The sequence below is a fragment of the Terrapene carolina genome, unplaced genomic scaffold, assembly GCF_002925995.2.
Source record: "Terrapene carolina triunguis isolate 2854851 unplaced genomic scaffold, T_m_triunguis-2.0 Scaffold58, whole genome shotgun sequence".
NCBI classification, from domain to species: domain Eukaryota; kingdom Metazoa; phylum Chordata; order Testudines; family Emydidae; genus Terrapene; species Terrapene triunguis.
Genome location: NW_020664409.1, coordinates 53,338,709 through 53,354,807, shown reverse-complemented (window position 1 = coordinate 53,354,807; position 16,099 = coordinate 53,338,709). Strand labels below are relative to the sequence as shown.

The following is a 16,099-nucleotide window of genomic DNA, read 5'->3' as shown; positions in this document are numbered from 1 at the left end:
CAGATCAAGCAAAACACCGGATGAAACTCAAATTGGTGCAGATCTCCATGAGATCACCTTTAAATAGCTTAAAAATAGTGTAGTTTAAGAAGAAAGTTGAAGGTAGAGACCTCTTGGCATAAAAGAACAAGAGATAGTGCCATGCACAAAGGTAACATTGAAGAAGACAAGAGCAGAAAAGGAAAAAAGCAGGTGGTTAAAAGCCAGGCTTGAAAAGAGTGTAATGAGTGGCAAAAGAAGAAGACATGGAAGAACAGAAATGGAGGAAGGAATGGAGTTGTGCAGGGCTTTGACAGCCAAGGAGAGAGGATTTAGGAGGTAAAGTTCATTCAGTGGTTCACCACAAAGGCTGAGATTACGATGGAACATTTTGATAGGTCAAAATGGGACAGTAGATTTGGGAGGCACCTTTAAGGAGCTGTGTTGATGAAAATGTGGGTAAGGTTAATATTGCCCAGGGACAGAGCCTATATGTAAGACGAGACTGAGAACAAAATCCTAGAACAGTGACAAGTTTACTACTTGATGAATTAAATGCAGTGAATAAGAAATTCAAGTAGTACACAAATGATATAAATGGTGAAACCTTCTTTCTGTTGGATGATTTTTAGTAATAAATATGGCATTTTTAAAAAAGATTACGAATATGATGGTATCGTTTTCAAATAAACCCTTTACAAAGAATATAATGTTCATAGTTTAATGACAGAATATTTTACTGCTATAAAAATGATTTTTTTAAAGTATCATCCATCCATAGATGTTTCTTAAACTATGCATGAAGATATCAGTGAGAATGCAGATTATATCTATCACACAGATTGCATTCTGTATGTGTGTTATTAGTGTAATACAACTGCTGACCTCCCAGGAAAACAAACAAACATGAGAAAACTGGGGAGGAGATGGGGGTCACAGAATAAAATCTGACGACTGTATTAAACAAAAGATTATAAACTGCAGGACCGAGAGAAGTGTTGGTCATAAAATATGATCCAAAAAGTCACAGTCATTTAGGCACAGGCTTTTCCAGGTACTTTTAGGGGGAGGAGTGTTAAGGAAAGTGAGTAAAGTTTTTGTGGGGGAGGATAAGCTAAGAGAGTATGGAATTTAAAGAGCATTAGTAAGGTGCTAACAGATAGGGGGAAGAAGTGAAAACAGAGAAGCTGGATAACTGCTAGAAGGAATACTCTGTACTGGATTCTGAAATGAATAAGACACCAGTGAAGATTTCTCAGAATAGGAGTGGTGATGTGTTCTGTTCATGGGTATGAGTAAGAAACTAAATGAACATACATGATCATTGTTCTTTAGATCAAATGACCCTCATTAGACATTAATAAGTAACAACGAATAGGGTTGGTGTAAATGCCTAAGGTATACTCAAGGACAGCATGCCAACATTTTTACTGAAAGATAGCTAAATGGAAACAGCTACATCTTATCCCTTGATTACTCATGACAATGATTACTTTAATAAGCATATTAAAGCATTTTTACAGTGATATATCATGTTAAAAATATTGGAAAAATACTCTTAGCACACCACTTCTAGTCATGCTGGTGTAATAAAATCAGCGTGACATGGCATTTACCAACAGTGGTTTTTACCAGGCAAAATCATGTTTTTTGGTGTCCCAGGAAAGATGTTACAGATACGGTATTATCTATTTATTTTAAAAACTGCTTCTTTAATAGACACCACAATATACTTAGTTTTAATTACATATTCAAACTGTGATTACATAAAACAATAGATTTGGAGATTTTATTTGTACAACTCTAAATTAAAATAAAACTGCAGTGAGCATAATACTAATATATGTCAGTATAATAGTGAACATTAGAATGTCTGTATACATTTTGATTTGGTATTTTCCTCAAGCAAGTTATAAGTCATTACTCACATTTCAGTTTTCAATATTACATAAACAAAAGTCCAAAACATTTTATTATATGAAAACAACAATAATGCAATGTGAAGCATGCAGAGTTTCAGACTAGCAGTCCAGCTCCATTTGGCCATGCAACATTCTGTAGCAGAGGACCAACTTTGATGTAGTGGACAGAGCAAACCTATTCCACAGCTTTGAATGGATGTTTGAAAGAATTCATTCTACGCTTGCTGAACTTGCTGGCCACCGAAACAATTATTTTTCCCAGTTTCCTGGTCTAAACCAGGGTTAAGCTGGTATTTACCAACTCCTGTCCTAAATTAGTTATTCCAAGGAAATTGCCAACCTTGGATAAGATGGGGTTTTAGAATATCTTGTAGTTACATTCACTTTATATAATTGGTTGAGGACATCTTTTTCCATATATTGCAGGATCAGGGCCTCAGACATAAATAATAAGGAATCATCTTACCTTTATTTCCCTGTCCTTTAGGTCTCTGTATATAAAAAGGTAAAAAATAAAAGGAAAAATATTAATAGGGAAATTAGCAAAAACTAAAATCCTTGAATTTTCCATTCATGATGGTTTACGTTTGCCGATTTTATCATTTAAAGGAACAGTCAATTTAAATTACACCCAAAACTTAAAATATGGTAAAAATACATTTTAATAAAATCCAAGACAAATAGAAATGTCTCCATGTCTAAGAAGGTCTACTAAAAATAACTGTGGTTTTCAATCAAAAACATTCCTCTGCAGTGTCTGAAGCCTAAAAGCTGCAACACTGAATCTGCAAGGTAAATTGCTTTGTTTTTTTATTATTCAAGGTGAGAGAAAAGCACTAAACAAAATAAAAGTAAAATAAAATTTTAAGAACATCTTCCATTTTAGTAGGCTAAGGCTACTGCAAATACAGAAACTTGTTTACAGCATGTGATCTTTTAAACTGACAGATGGGCACTACTGTTACTGAAGAATGGACCAAAATTTACAAAGTGTAGCTCAGTGAGGCACGCTTTTCATATGCTTTTCAGATACTCAAAGGAATGTACAGTAATATAGCAAGACATCTAGTGGCCTGAGCATTGGGCGGAGCCTAAGACAATCAGTTATGTATGCCCAGTCCTGTATAATCATGCTCATTTCCACAGAGGAAACAGAGATAATATCACAGAGTTGTTGTGAGGATTAGTAATTATAAAGCACTTTTAATCTGGCAGGCAATAAGCATTATTATAACAGAGAAGGTTATATCATCTTAACATCTTGTATAACATAAAATTCTGTTTGGAAAAAACAAAACTGCTAACTCAAAGTTCTAATTCACACACCATCTTTCCTCTGGCACATACATTTCACTAAGCCGCAGTGGGTCTCCCTTGGCTCCATCACCCTTTAATGACTTGCTCATTTGTTAGTCAGTCTCTTTCTCTTAATCCAGACAAAATGGAAAAAACCCTTAGCTCTAAAAAAAAAAATCCTTCATATCCAAGCACATACCAGACACAGGGACGCAGAGCCCACCCCAAAAAGATAGTGGAGTTGTGGGCTAGTGGCCCACAAAAAGAATGGGATGAAAGAAAGAGAAGGCACTCGCAAATAGGAATGAAGAACAGAAAAACACACGGCTAGGAAGCAATATGGCAGCCCACACAGGGATAGGAATTATGGAGCATGAACAGTATACAGTACAGATGCAAAGAGGCACAGACAGGATTTGAGAGGGGAGAGGCAGATGCAGGGGCAGAACATTTTGGGGAGTGGCAGAGGCCCAAGAAGGAGGCAAAGGCCTAGAGAGGGTAGGGGGCAAGAGATAAGGAGGCAACAGAGGCCTAGTGAAGAATAGGTAGAGAAGGGGACAACTGAGGCCCAGGGCAGGGAAGTGTGGAAGACAAGGAAGCACAAACCCAGGGAGGTGAATGTCTGGGGGAAGAGAAGGTCACGCAGGAGAGAGCTTTGAGGAAGGGGAGAAGTCAGAGGCCCAGAGAGAAGGAGAAAAAAAAAGAGGACTAAGGACAGGAAGAGGGAAAGGAGGCAGCATCACAGACCCGAAGGGAGTTTGGGGTGTACGGGGGAAGAGAAGTTTCAACCGTTACCCAAAGCGTGGGTGGGGAAGAAGACGGTAGCAAAGACCCAGATCCAAAGATAAGGGAATTGTTGGGCATAGTGGGGGAAGACAGAGACCTAAAGAGGACGTGAGCCCAGAGAGAAGGATAAAGGGGAATCAGCCGCCCAGAGGAGAAGAAATGAAGGAGGACGCATCAAAAGACAAGATATTGAGGAGCAGGAGGCAGAAGCCTTGGGATGAGGGGTGAAAGGAGGCTCGGAGCGGGGTAGGGAATCTGGCGCGGCTCAGATGCGGCTATAAATAGGGGTCTGCGGCTGCCTGGATCCTCCCCGCGGGGGGAGAAAGTGAGGAGCCCACGATACTGAGCGCAGGCGGCGCTAAGCCGCGCTGCCGGCCGCGGGGATGAGGCCGGGGAAGCCGCGCTGGCCGCCCGACGGCGGAAAGGGCCCGGCCGGATTCCGACCCGCCTGGCCGCGCAGGCCCTTCCGCCCGGGCCGCTTCCTCCTCCCGCCCGGCGGCCCGTACCTGATCGACGCTTGTGGCTGACATTCTTCACGGGGAACCGCGATCCCCTCGCTCCGCCTGGGCCTCGAGTGACTCCCGCACACACCGACCGCGCCGCTCTCCCCGCTGCCGCTTGATTGTCGCCGCCGCTGCTGCCCGGGCTCGCCGCCGCTGATCTGGTTCCCGCTGGAAGGAGCCGGCCGGCCGGACGCAGCGCTGCTTCCCCCCTGCTCTAGGCGCCGCTTCCCCACAATGGCGGACAGGCTCCGGCTCCCACTTCCGCTCCCGCCCTGACCTTCCGCTCCGCCGACGTCGCCACTGACCTTTCCCTTCCTCTCTCCGCCTCCATGTCACGTGAGGGTGGAAACGGACCCGCGCGCGCACCATACTAGGGACTCAAAGAGCGGGGGGAGGGAAAAAGTGGCGCCCATAGCGACTGCGCGCCCCAGCTCTCCAAGACGCGCACGCGCACCAGAAAGGAGGCTGGTGGAGAGGCCAGAGGGCGCTCAAGAAGGGAGCTGGAGCTGTCTCAATTTTTTCCAATGCGCATGCTCGCTGTGAGCTTTGAGGGACAGCCTCCGGGAGCCCACAGACTGCACATGCGCATATGAGAAGCGTCTCCTCCAGGGGTTTGGGCCAGCTGATTCCTGTCACCAGTGGGGCAGTCAGCCAGCTGTCCGTGGTGGCAGACGCACTGACGGGCTGGGGGCATTTTACAATGCTGGGGCTGTTTGCTACAGATCTGAATTATTCCCCGTGCAGCTCTAGAGGCTCCCAAAGAGGAAATGGAGAGAGATAAAGGGGACAACTTATTAAAACTTGCTGAACCTACCATTGTGTTTATATACAAATTGTGCCCCGTGGATCATGGACATGATCTGAGCATGTGTGCCTGCGCCCCAGTAACTACTTGAGCCGTCTCCCTCTGTGTGCACATAGCTACTGTTGATGCAATCCCTCTGTGCACCCAGATACCGGTGTGCTCCAACATAATCATGTGTGTAACCCCAGTGAGCAAATTTGCACCCCGGTGCGTAAATGTTGAGTTTGTGTATCCCAGTAATGTGTGTAATTCCCTGTAACTACATACAGTCCCTCTTTCTGTGCACCTCACTAATCCTACATGTTATCACTCTGCACCTGGGTAATTGTGTGTGAAATCTCTTTGTGCATGTGTCTGTGTAATTGTGTTCAGTACCCATACATCTGCATCCAGGTAATCATATGTGCATATGTATGAGAACTGAACACACAATTATTACATAGATACATTCACCCAAGTAATGTGCACAAACCCCATATGATGTCATTGTGCTTGCAGTTCCTGTGTACGTTTATATATTGTGGCTGCAATTTAGATCCAAAAGTTTTGAAAATAGAAGCCTCATTATGTATTTGGTAGTAGTGGGTTTCGATCCTGACCTTTATAATGTGGACCACAGGCAGTCATGCTTCTAATTGAGCTATGCAGTGTTGGTCTCAGGATATTAGAGAGCCAAGGTGGGTGAGATAATATCTTTTATTGGACCAATTTCAGAAGTTGGTCCAATAAAAGATATTATCTCACCCACCTTGGCTCTCTAATTGAGCTACACTGCTCGAAGAGACTACAGGTTTTAAACTGCAATGCACCATCAGGATCAAAATGCCCTCCTTGATTAATCGTGCCAACTCGTGATTTTTATCATGAGTATTACAATATTTGGTGTTTTTCTTAAAAAAGACCCAGCTCCTGGAATCATGTTATTACATGAAAATTTCAACTTTTATTTTTAAAAAACCCACATTATTAGCCCTCATGGTTGTGGACAAAGGCTCAAAAAGAAGGAAACTAAAGTCTCAAGAACTAGATGGCAAACAAGAGAATCCCACACTTACTGTTTTTTAAGATTTCATTATTTTTAGGTCAATTTAGTGATTTTGGGGGAGCTGACTGATCATTTTTGAATACTGGTTGCTGTAAATATTGCTACTGTTTGTAGTTAGTTGTTGCCTGCCGTGTATGTGTTCTTTCTGTGTGCTGTCCCAGCTCTGCGCAGATAGCCAACACAACAGACCTTGATCGAACTACTCACAAAGACCACAAGACTTGGTTTGTAGCGAAGACACCCGGCCAGATTTATTGTAGACGAAACACAATCCTCACTCCCTGCACATGCACATGTCTACACTAGCACATGTATGCCCATGACAATGGACCAGCTCAGTGAATGGCGGGACTTTCATTCCCCTCTCGGTTGGACAGAGACCCCTCTGTGACCCTTCTTTTATACCCTGATACAAACAAGTTATGTATTGTCCCTCTGACATGGTTAGCTACCACCCTTTACCTTGTACATGTTGGTTCAATCAAAATATCTCTATTCGTCACCCTGTCATCCTAACCTTATCTTTAAGAGGGGTCACTCTCTCCTTGTATCAGCTTTGGGGAGAGTGTTTGTACAATACTTGGTAGCAGGGGTTCTGGTAAACCCTTCTGGAATGTGTTTGTGTGAGTGTCCTGTGCCTAGTACTTCTCAGGAATGTGTGCGTCTTTGCAATACCATCCCTGTTCTTGCCAGGTTCTGTGAACTTGCAAGCAGGCATGTTTTATAACAGGGCTTGACTTCTGCTCAGAGCCCAAATTTGCTAACTGTGCATTTTGCTTTGTATCAGCAGGGCCTGACCACTACTTTAGCTCAGGGCTGAGGCCTCATACACAGCCTCATGTTTCAGGCTCTCTCTTTCTACTACACTGTTATCCAAATGAAGCACTGTTCAGTGGTACCTGTTTAATACAATGCAGCCGTGGGAGGATAAGAGAAAATGGTAGGAGCCTTAGATTTTTTTTTAAACTTAAAATTAATTTGGCTTCTGTGAGACTAATCACGTGCCCCAGGTTGTAATATTTTGGTGGGTTGGAGGCTGTGCTGGGAAGGAACTCTGCGCCCCTTCATCTTATCTATATCACTAAGAATGTGATAGAGTGAAAATTATCCTTTAGAAGAATGCAAGTTCAGCAGGATTCCAATCTATACTGCAAGCCTCACAGATTCTTAGGCTCAAATGAACCTTTTTGATGGGAATATTATAAGACTCTGAGGACTCAACGGAATGCTCTGTGGCAATTAGTTTGTAATATAATAGGTCAAGCTGGAGCATTAGGTAGCTCTAGAGATTTTTGCAGATATATATGGTTCATTTTTTGAAGTGCATTAGGCCTATGTGTAAACTCACTTTTCTATACCATTATAATTGTTACATCAGTAAAATTACTTTACATGGGATGGGAACCATTATATTTTGATTCCAGCATCTACCAGTATTATACTATAGAGCATAAGATTTGCATTATAGATGTCCATAGCATACACACAGTGCAAATGTAGTCTTGGGGAACCCACTAGACGATCAGAAAGCTGAAGAAAAGAACAGTTCCCTTTATTTAGTCATGAAAATCATTAGCTTGTTATCAAAATCTTTCCTTTGGCCTCCAGAAACCTTTTGGATTTTTCTGAACACTACTGTCAGTGCCAATTTAATGGCTGATTTAACTTACAGAGTAAAAAAGGTGTCTAAGTTAGCCTCAAGAAACATTTTTTCCTTCAGTGCTAATAGACAAAGACTGCAAGAGAAAGAAAAAATATGTGCTGTATTTTAAAAACAACTAGGTTTTAGAACATAGTTGTTAGGTTTTCAAAGAACATGATGATGTGAGGTATAAATGTTTAGATCAATAGATTCTCTCTCAGTCAAAGTTGAAAGATGCATGCCAGAGAGTATATTGACTATACATGGACATTAAAATTGGAAGTCAATGCACTACAGAAGCAAGGGGAAGAATATGCTCGGAAGTGAGGTATTCTTCTTGGTACATTTGTTAGGAACGAGGACATCTAGTCCTGCGACTGTGAAAGTTCATAGAAAAAGACTGTATAAAAAGGACTGAAATGATCAGGATTTTTTAAAAATTGCAACTGTATGTAATTAAGAAATAAATATATTTAATTTTTCCATTAAACATAACTATCTATTTAACTCTATATTACAACACTATTAAAGTAAGTTTAATTAGTGGTTAGATTTACAAAAATAATTAAAACTTGAGAGATACTTGTAATTATTTTAAATGAATTAATAGATTCATAGTTTCACAGATTTTAAAGCCAGGAGGAACCATTAGGATTATCTACTGTGACCTCCTGCGTGATATAGACTAGAGAACGTCACCTGGTAATTGCTGCATCAAGCCCATAACTTCTGTTTGAACTATAGCATATCTTTTAGAAAGGCATCCAATCTTGATTTAAAGACTTCAAGTAATGGAGAATCTATCACATCTCTAGGTGAATTCTTCCAATGGTTAATTACCTTTACTGTTATTTAATACAGTCTTATTTTAGGGAGAATTGTTCTTTTCTTATTCTTCCTTAAATTAACCTTTGGTATATGAGACATTTCAATTATGAACTTCTCAATGCAGTAGTGAGTGATTCTACAGTTCCCTTAACCCATCCTTTTTAGTATAGTTTCAGGTGCAGCTCATTTACTTTGTTTAGTTTTGAATAAGTCATATTTGAACTACAACTGACAACTCAGCAGCTCTTCACTGAGATTTTTACCATTTGGCATTTACTGTACATATTGAAGTGACATTTCTGTATTTTTTGTAACCAGATCATGATCTGAATATCAAAGTTGCAGAATTTCCTAAGTCTTTAAAGGCCAAAGTGACCTAAGAATGTGTTGACTTAACTATATTGGTGAAAATTATCAAGGCTACAGACAAATGTCAGTATTTTTAACAGAAGATACAACATCTATATTGTATAGGAATAAAAGTTTGTCATAAAAATCACTGTCCTATCCTTAGAGAATCCCTCTTTCCAAAGCTACTATACATACACATACAGTAAACAAATATTACTGTCAGTAGCCAGATGGTTTTAGATAATTTCTTCTTTAAAAGAAATACATGAATAAAAGCAATAAGTGTACTCAATACAAGGGACACAACAGTACTTCCCAAGTGCACAGAACAGAGTAATTATTAAGGAGATAATAAAGGATTTAAAATTTTTATTAAAGCTAATGTTTAAAATCAAGTTTACACAAGTTTAAGAAGGAAGGTACTGTACATCTGAGGTCAGGCTTGAGTTATCAGAGATTACAAAGTTCACAAGATACATACATATTACATAACCAGCATAGACCCAGATTGGGGTGCGGGAGTTTTTAAAGAGTCAGTGAATAAGTGATCTCGGGTATGCCACCCATAGAATGTATTTAGAGTCCAAGTCAGTATTGGTGTAGTGAATAGTTACATGGATGGGGTGCGTCCCTGGGTTCATCAGAGAAGGAAGTGGGTTATTTCCATGACCGGCAGTCTCGTTTACTCATCCTAGTACTGACGGTGTCCCACGATGTGTTCTGTGTAGATGTCTCTGGACCACCTGATGGTGTCAGACACCATGAGCTCTCGTGAAAAGAAATACATGAATAAAAAGCAATAAATGTACTCAATACAAGGGACGTGAGAGTACTTCCCAAGTGCACAGAACAGAGTAATTATTAAGGAGATAATAAATAGTACTCTATAAACAACTAAGTTAAATTATATCAAAATATGCTGAGATGTATCCTCAGCATTTAGACTTTTGCCATGCTACATTTGTAACCGAATATGATCTTGCGTTCCTATGTTTCTTCCCTTAGTAATCTTAGAAAAAGCTAACAGAAGCCTTTAACACTGTAAACAAGACAGGAAAATAATAAACTCATTAAAATAGGTCATGTTTAATAATGTGTTACATCTTTCCATGGGTTTAACTTTAATGGTCCGGAGCTAAATTACACCCTCTAAATCCTTGCATAGAGGAGAAACTACACATAGGAGTGATAGGAGACGGAGTCCCCCTGCAACAGCATCTCTTTAACTTCTCTAGATACTGCTATATTTCCCTGAGCCGCTTCCCCATGCCCCCAGCACCTTCTTTGCCCTCATCTCAGGGCCCTCAATTGCTCAGTTCCAGCAGCCAGCCAGTAGCTCCATCTTATTCCCTAGGTCCCTGCCAGCAGCTGCTCTGTACAAGGTACTTACAGTTCTCTCAGCCCTCCAGGAACATAGTCCTTACTCCCTGGGCTCCCAGCAGCATCTGATTCTACTCTGCCCTGCAGCTCCCTTTTATCTGAGCCTGCTGGGCCTGGATTGGTTGCTCCCTGCAACTCCTCCCTGATTGGCCATGCTTCACGCAACTTCTCAGAGGACTCACCTCCATCGCTTCTTCCGGGGCAGGGCATGGTAGGCACCCCATCACAGAGTGCTTTCTCTGTTGTTAAATGAAGGGGATGCATTGTTGAGCTTCTCATAACTTCTCTCCAAAATATTTTAGTTAAATAGATATTAACATCAAGAAAGGAGATTAATTAAAAAAAGAATGCCTGAATTTATGCTCCTAAATAAGTGACCTGATTTTCAAAAGTACTGATTATCCAGCAATACATAATGGGTTTAGGAACCTAACTTTAGGCACTTCTTCAAATCTTGGCCCCAGATTTTAAGTCCCCTCTTAATTACTTAGGTTTTACATCTTTGGTAGTTATGATGCCATAATCCTACCTGTTCTTCAGCCAGCCACTCAGTACTCCAGGAAAGACAATACCTGATTTTTTTTTTGCAAAAAAGGCAGAAATGTATTTATTTTTTTAAAAGGCACACACAATTTTCAGGCTGTCTTTATAAAGAAACAAAAGAAGGCAAAAGCCCATTTCCACCCATACTTTGTGCTGCAGGTCGCCTTGAAACCTAGATTGGAGAAAACGATGCAGAATTGAATGTGGATAGCTTATTTTAGGTGAGTAACGTACTACCTTATTTGCCTACTTATTGTACCCTTTAGTCGCAAAAGCTTCTTTAGTACTGTTTGGCCTGTGACATTTAGCACTCCTGCACAGCAGCCCAGGCTTTCAATTCCTGTTTCAGTAACATTTTGTTTTGAGGAATTATGGGTAATTGTATGGTCCCATTTGGGCACCTAACTCCTTAGGCTCCTTTGAAAATCCCAGCCTTAGGTGGTAATGTGTGTTCCTGAGAAAAAGCTTAGAGATGACAGTTCCAGCTCACAGAGAAGCATGACCTGAATTTATTACTTCCTTTGTTACTCATGAACAATGTCAGATGTCAAATTTCATGATCAGCTCAAAGAAGAGCTATCTGAACTCTCTCTCTCCCTGACCTCTGAATCAAGGATATTCTCATAGTTATACCCATATTTGCTACATCAAACTAGACAACAGTCCCATTTAGCTATTTAATCTATAAACTTACCGTGGTGCTTATTTCAGAAAAAAAGTTTAAAAATTAGTGAGCAGATAAATTTTCTACCCTTAATAGAAGGGGAGTTCCTCATCATGTACAATCAGGCAGGCTACCAATAGCCATAAAACATTTCCTAAGTGTTGACTTAAATGTAATAGCGTCTCTGTTTCTGCCTTCGTTTGGTTCATATTGACATCTGGACAAAAAAACCCTCTTTTATTTTGTGGCAGTTGCCGTGCCACAGAACTGACTTGTGGGACATTTTCCCCCAAAAAATAATTACTGATTATTTGCAGTGTGCAAGAGGCTACCATTCTTTTCCATTGGTGCCTCCTTTGTCCATTCTTGTCCTTGAGTCCCACAATGACAGTCCTTGGTAGAATAATGTTTTTGGCTCAGTTCCCAGCATCTATTCCACCTCGTGTTACATTAAGCTGATTTCTAAACTTGGAAAAGTTTGATCAGTTTTATAACCTTGTAAAACTTGTTAAAAAGCTGCTGTCCCTGATGTGTCTCTTTTTCTTAGGGCTTTCTTTGCTAGGTACTTTAGTTTGTTAGTGGTCAGATTCAGGGGTCATATGTTGTACTAGATGTGCTATATAAAATAACCTATCAGGTAACTGGAAGGGCATCAGTTCTAAAGCAAGCTCCAAATTAGCTTGCTGTGACTAATACTTGAAAAGTAAAAATAATTTCTCATCCCACACTTTATCCCTATTTATAGACACTTATCTGTGCGAGTGATCTGACTTCAGATGGGCGTTCTATTAAAGTTCTGAATAAGTCAAACCTTTTTTGTAATTATAGGGCTAGTGTTTAGAACCTTGTTGTTAAAGCTGCATCCCAATTACCTCATAATTCCTTTAGGGGTTTATAATACCTTATTTATATAATTATGTAATATTTAATTAGTATTTAATTTAATTAGTAAGACCTCTATAAAAATTCACTCCAGCCTAAAAATCAGATAAATCCCAGTCCAGAAGCAATTTTTTTTTCTAGTCATGGTTGCTTTTTTGAGCGGGGAAAGAAGGAGATCTTAGAAATATTGATCATTCAAGTGACAAAACAAATAAAAATAGGTCAAGAACAATGTTTCCTATTTAAGTGTGTATGTGAAAATATTCATATTATCCACCATTCTCTAGGCATTTATACTCCACTTATCAGGTACTTAAGCATACACATATTATATATATATATATGTGTGTGTGTGTGTATATATATATATAAAGATAAAATGTATGTGATGTAGTGTACAAGCCCTTCTGGCTCAACAGGGAAACATTCTCAGACCCATTACCACCCAATTTTTCTGCAGTGCACTATAGCAAATCTTGTATTGGAGAACATGCTAGAAAGTACACATCCTACTGACAACTACTACTCCCAGGGAAGTTGAAGCTTTGCTAATAGATCCTGATCTGGATTCTAACCAGGGTTTCTGAGCCCTTGGGAACACAGTTCTTGCAGAGCAGATGGGCAGGTGTTTGTCCCTCTGTAGTTTGACATGGACTGGGAGGTCTCATTGTACAACACAAGGCCTTTAAGGGACTGTTTCCCCTTTTTGACCCGAGATCAAAAGTCAGTATTCTGGTGATGTTCCTATTAGGAGGAGAAATTGGTGATAGTCAGGTATTTCTTTGATGCAATCTTGTTTGTTTACAAGGAACGTATGAAGTCCTGTGTCTCTAAACACAGAAGGACTCACATAGCAGGGGACATCTTCTTTTGCTTATAACACCACAAACTCATTTCAGCCTATACCCTGATCGAAAAACCTCTCCCCAGGTTTCTTCCAGGGTCAGAAATGATGCATTCAGCTGCTCCTTCCGGCTATTTGTCTGTCTCTCCCAGTTTTTGTTCTGCCTCCCCTGGGCACACTTAGTCATAATAACCAGTGGAACCCTCCACTGACATCGTGCTAGTTTCTGGGCATATTCTATTAGGCTTTGTTTTAGGTATGGTCCCTTAAATGTTCTTACAACTCTCTCAAGTGAAGGGTGCATTCACACATCAGTTTCACCCAGCTCATAACAGTACAATAGCACATTAAACAGGCTAGTCTTCTTTCAGAAGAGGGCAGAGAGGAATGCCCTGGTGTCTGCACAAAATTAATGGAGTTGTGACCCTGACACTGTGACTGAATTTGGCCCTCAAAGCATGGGAGATAGAGTAGGGAGTTTTATCATTTTAATATGGGCTAAATGTATCAAAGCTCTCATTAAAATATGCCAGCCCTTGCACAAAAGCTACCCACCCACCCTTTCATCATTATGATGATGGGGAAAAAATTAATCACACTGGGTACATAGAATTTTGCAAGGCTGAGTTAGTTTCTCTATGAAACTGTTTCTCTGGACCTGTCTGTGTGGGAGGCTATAGCTCATGACTCAGGATTTTTGATATTTTTATTTGAGTCACTTGACTATAGCACGTAAGTACAAACCTAGGGAAGGGGCTTAGCTTCTTAGCTGTAAATCCTATGACCTTTATCTATTTGGTGACACAGATTCAGAGCTTCCCACAAGATGATCATTAAAATAACATTTTTAGCCACTAAATAAAGAGAGACTTTTTGGGTGGGATTTTGGCATTTACATACTTACAAGACAATATCATGAGCAAATGGATATAAAAATATGATTTTTCCATTTTGATAAGGATAATAGGAGTACAACTCGAATTCTGTTTTAAAGTGACAATGTATTTTAATGCACACACCCAGACACAAATATCTCCTATATTAATAATCAAAATAAAGAGGGAAAACTAGTGATTAAAATTTAAAAGTAACCATGCACTTAATAGGCATATCATTTAGTCATTGCTGCTCAACCAAATAAAAATACCTACCTGTTTTCTGTTGGACAGACTATGATTTAGGATTACTACTACGTGTAGCTACACCTTACTGACAAAGGAGATCTGATTTACCTTCAATTATGTATTATAAAACTGTAATAAAAATATATTCCTCTGCTAGAAGTATATGAATAGTACTTTAAAAAGCAAATAAAAGCAACTAAAAGAATGGATTGCCTTCTAAATAAATATGAATCTTTTAAATAAATGCCATATTAAGTTATATGCCATATGAACCCACTAGTATTATTGGTTAGTACACAACACATTTTTATCCAAAACCCAATTCTACATACTTGTCTAAGGGACATATACAGTCTCTTCTAGGATCCTTGCTTCTCTCTTTAGTGTTAAATCAGTTAAATTGGTGCTGGTAATACGCTCTGAACCCTTTCAATAATCTATTTCACTGAGGTTCTGGTCAACTGCCTTAACACCAATAATTTTGGTCCACTCTGTACAGTTTTCACAATCTGAAGATCTTGTACCACTCTTGGTTTCTCCTTTCAATTCATTCATTATTTTTTGATTGCCACTATTTCGATCCACCAGACTTTGCTGGTTGTATCTTACAAGTGGCTACACTGACTCTGACATTACAGTACTTTCCACATATTGGGCTTACAAACATCACTCCACCATTTTTTTTATTTTTAAAAGCCTGAGAACACTTTCATTTCTCTAGATCTTGATTATAAGGAATATTGCCTACCCCTTAATTACCCAAGACATGTCTACTGAAGTATTTGTGACTTGGTCCAAGTCCATTGAGTCAGGAGGGACAAGACAGTTTGCTGGTAAAACATTTAGTTTTGGGTGCTGACAGCCTATTAGTTCACAATCTTTTTAGATGGTTCAACATTTTCAATCACTTCTAAACCTCAACTTCCATCATAGCAACTTCAAATATTTCAAAGACAATTTCACATACACACACACAATTCTCGGAAGTAAAATATTTGGTGCCTGGGTACTGTATGATGCAATAATATTAAAATGAAATACTGCATTTAAAACCAACAGCACCTTCCCTGTTTAAATAAAACCAGTGACAATAGTCTTTATGTATGTTAGAGAAATTGCTCAAATGATTGGTGTGTCAAGCCCCCTCTATTCAAGCTATTTGTCCAGGTTTCCTTTATTACTGACTAATGCACCTTCTTTGCTTCCTTATATTACCCCTGAGGGAATTCTGTGCCAAAAAAATTCAAAATTCTGCTTACAATATTTTAAAATTCTGCAAACTTCTGAAAATTTTATTTGGAGGCTCCAGCATGGCAGTGGGGAGCACAGGCCACTGGCTACACAGAGGTGGGAGATCACCCTGCAGCCCGACTCCCACTCCAGGGCAGTGGCGTAGCCAGCTTCTCAGTGCAGAGGAGCAACCATAAAAAAGGCACCCCCCCTTGGCTCCTCCTCTGGCCACACCCCTCCTTGGCTCCTCCTCTGGCCGTTCCACGCCCCCCCCC

At 40.1% G+C, this 16,099-nt stretch overlaps 1 protein-coding gene across 1 annotated transcript in view; it reads right to left on the bottom strand.

Moving 5' to 3' along the window:
• The window catches only part of YTHDF3 (YTH N6-methyladenosine RNA binding protein 3), a 48,096-nt gene extending 43,335 nt beyond the window's left edge, over window positions 1-4,761 (bottom strand). The window contains exons 1-2 of the mRNA XM_024211483.2: window positions 4,490-4,761; window positions 2,368-2,392 (exon numbers count right to left, since the gene is read on the bottom strand). Of these exons, the coding sequence (XP_024067251.1) occupies window positions 2,368-2,392; window positions 4,490-4,513 (49 nt within the window). The 5' untranslated portion in view covers window positions 4,514-4,761. The remainder of the gene's footprint in view (window positions 1-2,367; window positions 2,393-4,489) is intronic.
• Window positions 4,762-16,099: the final 11,338 nt, after the last annotated feature.